Source organism: Cariama cristata, unplaced genomic scaffold, assembly GCF_000690535.1.
Source record: "Cariama cristata isolate BGI_N322 unplaced genomic scaffold, ASM69053v1 scaffold11035, whole genome shotgun sequence".
In the NCBI taxonomy this organism is placed as follows: domain Eukaryota; kingdom Metazoa; phylum Chordata; class Aves; order Cariamiformes; family Cariamidae; genus Cariama; species Cariama cristata.
Window position 1 is genome coordinate 37,991 of NW_009618200.1, and position 10,477 is coordinate 48,467.

The window sequence follows — 10,477 nt, forward strand, 5'->3', positions numbered from 1 at the left end:
ACTAAAAGATCAGACTGGCAATTTGTTTGTTGTCAGCCATATGGGGGGAAGAGAGGCGACTGTATAGCTCCCTACCTGTCACTGCTGATATTTCTCTAGTCAAAACCATGTGTTTGTCATTCCCAGTGCGTTCCTCCCTGCGTTTCTATGTTTGTTACTAAACCGTCATGCCAAATGTATTGCTGTAGTTAGAGATCGGTTTCCATTACTGACCTTGGTTTTCAAGGGTTTGGTAATTTTCCTGTATTTGGAACACAGGCAAATTCAGATTTCAACATTTAGAATTCATTGCATGTTGCAAATACTTTTCTGATCCTTTGAAAGGTGCCACTTAGTTATTAATGATCTGTAACTGCCAATATCATGCTCCTAATTGTATTTAACTGTTCTGGGTGATGGTGGTGAAGGGTTGTGGCATTTAAGTACTGGAGATACCGAAGTGAAGAGCCCTGCTGCTTGGGGGTCCCCCCAGTTTTGGGGGAGGTATTTCTGGGGAACGGTTCAGAATTGCCTGATCGTGCTGCTTCTCTGGTTGGCAGAGGGCACGAGGACAGCTAAATGTTTTACCTTTGGACACCAGAACGGAGGAATGTAAATATCTTTTCATTCTGGGATGTAAGTGTCCTTTCATTATTTGCCTATCCCACAACTTGTATTCAGGAGATCTCTCTCTCTCTCTGTGTACACACACATGTAAAGAGCATCTGTCTGTCTCCCTCCTAAGTCTGTAAATATGTGTGTGTCTATATTAAAAATATATACATAGTCTGTATATATGACTCTGTAAAGTCTGTAAATGAAATTACCTATCTCCCAAAGAATTGGGATCTATCTGGATAAACGGTTGGATTTCTTTCTTTTTTCTTTATTTTTTATTTTAAATTCAGGATGGTTCTGATGAAAGAAACCTGTTTCACAGGGCTTGCCTGGTCACTGTTTGTTTTACAGTTTCTCAAATCCATCCTATGAATTTCTGCTGTGGTGCAACTGAATCTGTGGACTTCATGAGAGTGTTGGGATAAGTGCTGTCTCTCTATAGAAGTGGTGGATGTGAAACAGGAGTGTACACATAGGCTGCAGGGATAAGTATACCTGAAGTATGGTTTTTAGCATACTGAGTGGTTGAATATAGAGCATGTTACTGCTGATTGCATGAGCCTGAAGAGTCATCTGGTTGGTTGTGACCATGTAAGAGTCAATGTATTCAAACTCTTCAAGCTAGCTCCCCTAAGTTGTACCTAAATTAAGAGTGGGTTTTTTTACGCATCTGGCGTATAGCTTTTCAGAACCTCTAACTCTGTCATAGAACATCTGAAGGAAAACAAAGTGAGGGAAAGAATGCGTAATCCAGTAAGAGACTGGGATGTGAAAGCTGGGAAATGCGTGTATATGGCAACGCCGGTTGCTTAGAGCTACACTGTGAAGCCTGAGCTTTTGACTGTTGAAATATGATGGTGGAGGCTCGTAGACAATTCCTTGACAATGGCTTTCAAGGAATATCTTTCCTGTGGACGTGCGGTGTTGTACAGAGAGCCTAAGGCTTTGTTTCTTGGATGATGCAAGTGTTGACTCATTAGTTAAAACATAAAAGGATTCTGATTGTGAAGATGGTTACTCATAAACTGCGGCATTTAAGCTGATAAAGGTTCATGTGTTCAGAGCAGTGAGGTGGTTGTCTTTAAGTCCATGTATTGAAGCTTTAAATTTAAAAGCAGCTTTTAGTGTGAGAATATCAATGTAACCCTTCAGAACTAGGGCACATCTGGTGAATATCACAAGCCCAAAGGCATAATGACTCTGTACCATGTGTTGTAGAAATACTTCATCTCCAGTGGGACATTTTACACGAAATAGGAAAGCAAGCAAATGCACTCATAGTTGGAGACAGGCAGTGAATCCCACTAGCTGTGCAGGGAACTTAAGATTTCTTTACTCTGTTTTGCCATTGTAGTGGTAAAGGTTATAGAAAACTCTTTTTTTTTTTTTTTTTTTTTTTTTTACTTTTCTGTTGGAGAGTTTGCTGGTTTGTCACCAGTAAACTCTGTGGTATAACAGATCAGATGGTTAACTTACCTGAGGTGGCCCTTGGAAGTTGGCACACGGATGTTATCTTGCTGTGGAGAAAGTCAGAGTGTGAATTTATAGCACACCCATTTCCTATGTGGTTACTTGCTTCATGCTCGCTCTTATTTACTAATAAATGCAGGATGATGAGAGGGTGACTATCCTTCAGCAGAAGACATTAACTTATACTTTGGTAAGTATGTAAGGATATTCAGAGCAACAATTTTTTCTTGCACTATTTCATCCTATAGCTTACTTTACACTAATTTCTTTGTTTTGCTAATTATTTTTTTTTCACTGAGACAATATAGACAATAGGACATCTCCTTTCGTTTTCTCTTGGTATGGTTCTGCCTATAAAGGGATTCAAGAGCTTTGCCTAACAAAACACATCCTTAAGGTCTATTTTCAAGGGATCTTCGCAGATGACACGGCAGCCAACACAGAATGTAGTTGTTGCTGCAACTGTAGTAAGGACTAGAAAAGAAAAACTGACTGGGAAGGGAAAACAACTTGAAGGGTTTGGAGGTGGACAGAATACAGGCTAAGAAAAATACTTGAAGGATATCACTACCTTGCAAGGCAACAGGGAGAAGGTAAGTGAAGGAGCAATGGTGAGGCAGTATGCGTAGTGGGATTAATTTGTGTATGTTTAAGCCAAGGTCTCTTGTGAGACTGGATTTTAGTCAGCTGGGGTTTGGAGAAGGATTGTCATAGAACAGTGAAGAGCAAGCACTGGATGTGGAGCCAGTGCAGTGGTGGTTGTGAGTATTTGTTGGCCTTCTGAGTTGTAGTTTGTTTTGTAGGGAACTTACCTTGTCAGGCTTTCTGTGCAAGCAGGTATTGCCCTCAGGCTGCCAAATGTCAGTAGCTGCAACCAAGTCCACTGTCTGACACAGTACGCTCGGAGAGGGCAAACTGGTGACCTGCTCAACTTGGATGAGTAGGCATAAAGTAGAATGGCTTAATTACAATTATGGACCACTTAGTCCACAATTCTGTGTAGTGAGATGAGTAACATTTTGAGTATTGGATAGTATTTCTTTGAAAATCAAGGGGCTGGGAATTATGTATCACTGTAGAGCAACTTCCAGTGGACATGACGCTGAGCTGTTCAATTGATGACATGTTTAAATTAAGAAATTTATAGCCAGTTTGGTTTTTGTTGGGCTTTTTGAGTGGAAAGGATTAAGAATGTTGAGGTTAGTAGAAATGGATATTGCAGGAGCAAATAGATGTCTGAAACATATCTGTATTGTGAGCTCCTTTTCTAGAATAATAGCTGTTGAAATAACTGACCAGAATTTCTTTCAGGTGTCTGAAGGGAGAGTGCATACGGGTTCATTGTATTTTAGGCTGACAAACAGCCTCAGGCTTCAGACTTCTGTTTAATGTGAAGAGAGTAAATGTCACTCAATTTTATAAACCTGCTGATCAGTCGAAGAATTCATAAGCAAGTAAACTGTGTGGGGAGCATCTTTATTTTGTGATTGTAAGGATTTTAGCTGTTTCTTTGTGACAAATGGCGCATCTTTTGTAGCTGTCACAAAGTGGCAATAGATGCTTGGACACAAAGCAGCCCGAGCAATAATGATGAGAATTGACTGAAGTTGTCTAAGTCTATGCAGAAGTTCTCTGCAACTGTATCGAGCTGAAAATGTTCCAGAAGGATGTGATCAGTGGAAAAAAGGTGCAATAGCACATTCCAGTGTACTAAGGATAAGGCGGTGTTATTCTGTATCTTTCATGGGCATAAGTCTTATCTACAGAGTTTTGCTGCATTAGAAGAATGATACATGCTTTTTCTTTGTTACTCAGGTCCACATCAAAGGTGTTCTTCAAAATAATGTATTTTGGATTTCTGGTAAATGAAAGTAATTGCTCTTTATGGTGAGTTTTGAGTGGCTAATGTGAATGCATCCCTAAATGTTCTCCTTTTGGCATTTTTCCAGTTTCTAGTGTTCATGACATTACTTTGCACCTGGATTAACTTGTTTCCTTATCTGTCTGGCCTCTACTGCTTTGGAGACATCTTAACTGGATGTCATCTTTGTTTTAAATCTTGGCAGGCAGCCAGTGGCACCTTACTTAAATACAATATACTGGTGAGTCAACATGTTCGCTTTATCCATAGTAGGTGCCAGATTCTCTTACTTTTGTGTCAGCCATTTCAGAGGGATGCTTAGCTGTTTATTTTGTGTGCTATCTGATAACGCTCTGAAGATGGGGCTTGCAAAACTGAGATATTAAGAAAAAAATCTTGGAAGTTGTGATGTTTTCTGTATCTGAAATCTTGTAGCTTTTTATAAGCATTCCCTAGTGAATCCTGAAAACCTTCCTGCAAATGAGTGGTGGAAGGTCATATAAATGGATGATTCACCTGGGATAGCGAGCAGTTGGTTTGAGTGAGTAGAGGGCTGTCTGAATGGAACGATTAACCAAGGAAGTCTGGGATAACAAAGTGGTGGAGGACTTCTTTGATATGGTTAAATTGCTATAGCTTCTGAAATAAACTGGATGGAATTGTACTGTATCAATGCAGGGAGGCGAGGAGGATGCATTTCGTGCAAGGTTGTTCAGGTGCCTACATCCCAAGAGAGGCTAACTTAATAGCTTCTGTGGGATTTTCAGGATTTTGGATGGAAAGCGCTATCTGTATAAGTGCAAGTTACAAGTCAAATAAATTACTGTTCTAGTGTTGGTGGTTGATTACACATATGGTATTTCAAGCTTTTAAAAGGTACGTATGCATACTGTTGCAACAATTGCTACTATCCTAGATTGTAAATATACAATTTGAAACTGGTTATTTGGAAAAGGCAACTCATACTTGAAATAAACAGATGTAATTCTTCTTGATTCTACAGATATACATGAGGTTGTTACATAAAACTGTTTGTTGCTATTTTCTTACTAAAAAAGAAAAAGACCACAAGACATTAGTGCATTTTACATCCATGAAACTTCTGCTTCTCTTGAGACTGCTGCTGCAAGACATTTGGTTTGTCACGTTACAGATAGCGAAAATACACAGCAGAAAACTTCAGACTGATACTACTTATATAGATACCTGTGTAGCCTTGCTATTTAGCATAGTTTCCTGTGATGACAGCATCATTAGGGCAAATCACTATATTCAGTAAATACTTGGTTAGCACTAGCATTTTTGAAAGACTGTACTCTTGACCATATCTGCTTCTCTGCTCTAATGCTAGAGTGATATTAAGGCTTCATAATACATCTAATATATGAGTTAACTCTTTGTCACTATTTCATTGTACTTTGCTTTAGAATTTAGAATTATTTGCTCTAAAACTTTATTTAATGCATATAACACAAAAATATCTCTAAACATCTGCCTTTCTAGTGATTTTTTCACTCTTTAGTTGATTTCATTATCCTCCTTCTCTTTGTTACTCGATTACTTTGTTACTCAATTTAGTTGGGGTTAAGTTTACATCAAGTGGACACCTGGTAAAGAGATGCTGGCTGTACTGAGCTGGAATTCTTACTTTTGTTGGCATTTTTATGCTAAAAAGAGCTGTGCAGAAGTTCTCAAAAGAGGCCAGGACTCATATGGAGCTGTAACTGACAGCAAGCGTAGGGAAGGCCAATAGTGGTGCTTCGTATACACAAAAAAATCTTTTGGAACTTGTGACCTGAGAAGTCATGAATTTATTTCAATGCTGTTTTTGTGGATACTTTGTAATGAATGACCAAAACTTATGACAGTAACAGAAATTCTCAAAGATTTCAGTTAAATTTGTGTAAGTTAAACAATGTTAACTTTAGTTAACAAGGAAAAAAATCAGGAGAACTGCTTGGTTTGGAATTTGCACGCTCAGCTCTGGTTCAGAGCATTCAAGCTGTGAGTTGTTACATTTGTCTGTCTTCTGGTGGGAATGTGGACACAGCTCTGCTGTAATTACATTCATTCAGTACACTTGGAGAGGAACTGATGCTGATAAAATTATGATTTCAAATTAGTCCAGATTCTTATCCTGTGTCTTTGACGCTTACTATAAATTAAGCAATAGATTTTCAGCTTAAAAGAAGAAATCTATTTTGTCAAGCTCATTTGACTTTATCAAATGCTGTTGCAAAGTGATTAAGAGTGCAATTTGCGATGGATGAAGAATGATGTGGTAAAGCTCATTTTACAAAGAGTGTTGCAGGTAGAAATTTGACTCTTGGAATTACAGGCTTTGCTTCAGGTGGTTACTGTGGGTACGGGATAAACCAGGAGGAAGCGACTCCTTGCGTGGTTACAAGACACAAGCGTTTGAGAGGATGCGGATGCTCTTTGTTAACATCTGCGTTCTGGGCCACCCTTAGGACACCGTTGCTGTCACTTAGCCCTCAGTTCATGTGTTTCTGCATGTGGTTGTGAGATGCTCTTGAGCAGGTGATCTGTTCTGTGAACTCTTGTACTCCATAGATTTAGTTTTTTAATTCAAGGAATTGCCTGATCTGTTCACAACTAGGTAGTACTTGTGCTAAACGGATTTAGTTCTGAAGAGGACGGTCTGAGTAACCTTTTCTCAGTTCTGTTTTAAAAGCCTCTGATACTTGAGTTCTCACAGCAAGGTTTTGGTGACAGTTGAAGTGATCTGCTTTTAGCAGTTTGCTGGCCTTCGTGTTCTCTGGGGATGTAGACCACAGGGAGCTGTGCTTGTCACTTAAAGAGTTTCTTCAGAAGACTTTCTTCTGCAGAAATCAAGATGACCTGCCTGACTCTGATCATTACATGCTCTGACCTCAGTCTGATTTTTAACCACCTAAAGACCAGCATCTTCTCCAATCTAGATTGAAATCATGGGTCAATATAACTGAGAAATACTTTGGTCTTTGAATTCCTTCCATTGAATGCAGAATTCTAGCTATACTGATCGGCAAGCTTAATTTGAGACTAGTACGTAGAGTTTATTTTATAACCTGCTGGAGTAAAGAGGTACTGCTCTCTTGTCATGGTTTTGCAGTTGGAAAAAAAAGTGTCAAGTCCATGGGTGGTGCCTATAATGGGGGATACTGGAGGTGAACAGTTTTGCAGCTGAAACACAGTGTACTAGCTTTCAGATGTAATTCTTCTGGGACTATCTTTTTTGGAAACCTTGTCTACATTGCCTTGACATACTGCAGACATGGGACAAAATAAAGACCTACTTGTAAATTTGTAGAGATGATGTGAAAACAGAATTTAGGAAGATAAGGGAAGATACAGAAAAGGAAGAAAGAAAAAATAATTTCACACTTTAATTATAAATGGCTCGTAGAAAAGCTGGAACTATTTCCAACTTTTTTCCCCTCTTGGTCTCACCACTGAGATGGAGAGGAACATCTTCTGGTGTAAGCGGAACACAAATTCTGTGACTAGGAAGTGATCCGCTGTAGGAAGGGTTTTTATGGTATGAAGTATTGGACAGTAACTCAACAATTCATTTCCTTGCTTCATCCAAAAAAAAACCCCGCCCGAAATACACAGACCCAAACCCACAACTCTTTGAAATCTCAGCCTGTCCCCTGCCTACTTCAGGCTACAATTTCTTGCCCGTAAAATGAAGAAATTAGTGTTTTACAGAAATGCTGGTGTAATCTAGTGTTGCTGAGTATGACTGTGCTTGTAGCCCAAAGCAGCAAGTCCAGACCTGCATGACTGCAACAAGCAGTGCAGAATTTGGGGAATGGTCTAAGTGCATTTAAAGCTTGGTTTGCCAGCAAGGGTGCTTTGATCCTAGCAAAACATTAGTTATCTGAATGAAATTAATAAAGGTGGGTACTGTACACCCCTCTCATTAGAACAAGCTGTTATTATACTACTGCCACATTTAAAATCAGATGCACAACCGTATAATTCTGGCGTATATCATTGAAGTGCTATAGATTTGAAATGCTTGGCCTTTTTCCAGCTTGGTGGATGCAGCTACTGAGACTCTTCCTGTGCACTTCTGATAGTCCTAAGGTAGTCCTGCTAAATAGCTGCTAAGTTTATTTCTTTTAAATTAATCTTTGAGTTAGCTCTCAGTAGTAAGAGAATTCCTGAGTACAGGTTGGGTTTCAAACGATTAATGAAGGGTTTCATTTTTCTTTCAGGAGGAAAGATGTTTTATTGCTATGAACGATGCCAATGCATCCTTACGCGCTGTCTTTGTGGAGCATAAGAACTAGAAAATGTTTGTCTGGAACAACTTTTAGATTTTACAAGACATGAAGCAGGGTATTAGCTGTATTTTGAAGCAAGTCTTAAAACTCTGAGACTTTGGAATTTTTCAGTAGAAATATAAAAAGGTTCATGGAGAATCATTCATAGAATAGCTGGTGTTCATCTTCTGTCTTTTGAATAACAGTTACCTATGTGAATATAAAAGGAGAAAATAATGACTATCCTCTAAATATTTGTTTGGCTTTGCAAGTAACCTCTTTGCCTTCTAGCAAGCTGTGTGTGAATTTTCTGATTTCTAAGGTCATTATCGTTAATCAGGCACTTCTGTCCCATCCTTGCTGTAATTTTATTCTGAGGCACTGCTTTTGTTGTGGTTATTGCCAAGACTGTTTTTAATACAACAGACCTTATTTTACAGCAACCTTGTAGAGTCCTGTTGTCAAAAGCAAACAAAAATAATTACTCAGTTTCTGTCATGTCAAATGTAATTTGAGAAAGCCCAGTCCTTCCCTGAGGTAAATCTAATTTAATTTACTGCATTTCATCTATGATTGGTTGCCTTGGTTTTCTTCACAATTAGAAAAGAAAATATGTTAGCGCTAGGTTCTTAATAGCAAGCTAACCACAAAAGATCTGGTTAGTTTCCTGTCTTGTTTTGATCTGGTTCATAGGTTGTAACCTGGTCACTTTTATTCACGAAATTCAGAATAGTCTTTATATGAGTTCCTTTTGTTTTTCTAGCAAAATGTCTCCTCAAATCAAAGTTAATTTTTAGGCAGTTAATTCCCTTATTTATCATCATAAAGCATCTAGTTTCTATTTTTAGATCACACTCAGAATAAATTATGTGTTATGCAAATGAAATGGTGGTTCTTTCTAAGCGTAAGCTGTTTTTTTTAATTTATCCTGGTTTTATGTTCTTTCTTGGAGGTACAGAAGTTAATTTCCATTATTTTAAAATCTTTTTTTTTTTAAAGATTGCGTATATATTGAAAGTCGCCGGCCGAATACCCCGTATTTCATCTGCAGCATTCAAGACTTCAAACTGGTAAGGAAAATTTTCACATCTCCTCCTTTTCCCTGCCCCATTCTCCAGTGAGATGGCAATATTTCTTAGTCTCTGTCTCTTCCTGTAGCTCCTTGCTCTTTCTGAGTAAATCTTTAGCTTCTGAAATAGTAGTTCTTTTGCTATTAAGGCAATGATCTGTCTTTAGTATACATTTAGTTACCTGGGCCATAGAGTTCAGATTGTGGTCTATGTCATTTTAAGGTTTTGTAACCCACAGAAACATTAACTTTGAGTTGAGTGTGTTTGGGAAATTGTGACTCAGGAAGTTAAGTTTTTCCTGGGAAGTTAAATTTGGCTGTGCCTTTACCTCTAGCTTTATATAGCACAGTCGTGTAAATGAAAGGAGTGGGCTGACTTGCGGTAGCCTGTTTATCTAAGCTGATCGGTGGACTGACAGTTGGGGATGCAAAGAGGGACTAGACCAATATGACAAGTTTGATTTGGAAAAGTACAACATTTAAGAATGCTTTAGCACTTTAGTCTTTAAAATGAAAAGTCGAGGACCTGTGCAAGAACAAATTAGTTGTTGTTGTGGTTTGCCCCTTTTAATCTGAATTTGTACACATAAAAGATTAAACATGTTCCTTCCCGGTACGCTGTAGCTGCGCAGAAAACCACTTAGTGCTTAGGCAGTGCAGAGCAGGAATCTGCTACCTGTTTGACAGAGAGCATCTGTGCTTGTTTGGGACTTTGCAGTGCTTTGGGTAGCATAAGCAGGATATTTGGAAAAGGTAGCTGTTACTGCTGATCTTCTTGCTGTTGTTGGTTTATGAGAGTTCTGAATATGTAATAAATAGTCCTTCCTATCAATGCATAGTCTACAGATGTAGATCACCCACTATCTCTTGCAATCAGAATCTTCCTTTTCCAGACTTTCTTACTCAAGTCTTCCATTTTACTCCTTACACGTTTATTTTGTGAGACCACAGTGAAGGAGAATGTGTAGACTTTCTTCAATATCGATGTCCATGGCAGTGTTTGGCACTTGTGAGCTCATGCGCGCTCTCTCTTCCACCCTCCATCCCACCCCCCCTTTTTTTTTTGAGAGGAGTTGTTGGGTTTGTAGTTAACAGGTTCCAGCAATGGGTTAAGTCACAGTTGTACTACTCTTGCACATTAGCAGGTGCTTTTGTGTCTGACTGGAATTACAATGTGATAGTTGCCATTCCGGGCAATAAGTTCCT

General features: G+C 38.8%; 1 protein-coding gene across 1 annotated transcript in view; it reads left to right on the forward strand.

Moving 5' to 3' along the window:
- Positions 1-10,477, forward strand: part of LOC104162116 (arginine-glutamic acid dipeptide repeats protein-like) — a gene marked incomplete at its 3' end in the record, with an annotated part of 95,966 nt that overhangs the window by 12,791 nt on the left and 72,698 nt on the right. Inside the window, exon 2 of the mRNA XM_009700767.1 lies at positions 9,202-9,272. Within this exon, the coding sequence (XP_009699069.1) occupies positions 9,202-9,272 (71 nt within the window). The remainder of the gene's footprint in view (positions 1-9,201; positions 9,273-10,477) is intronic.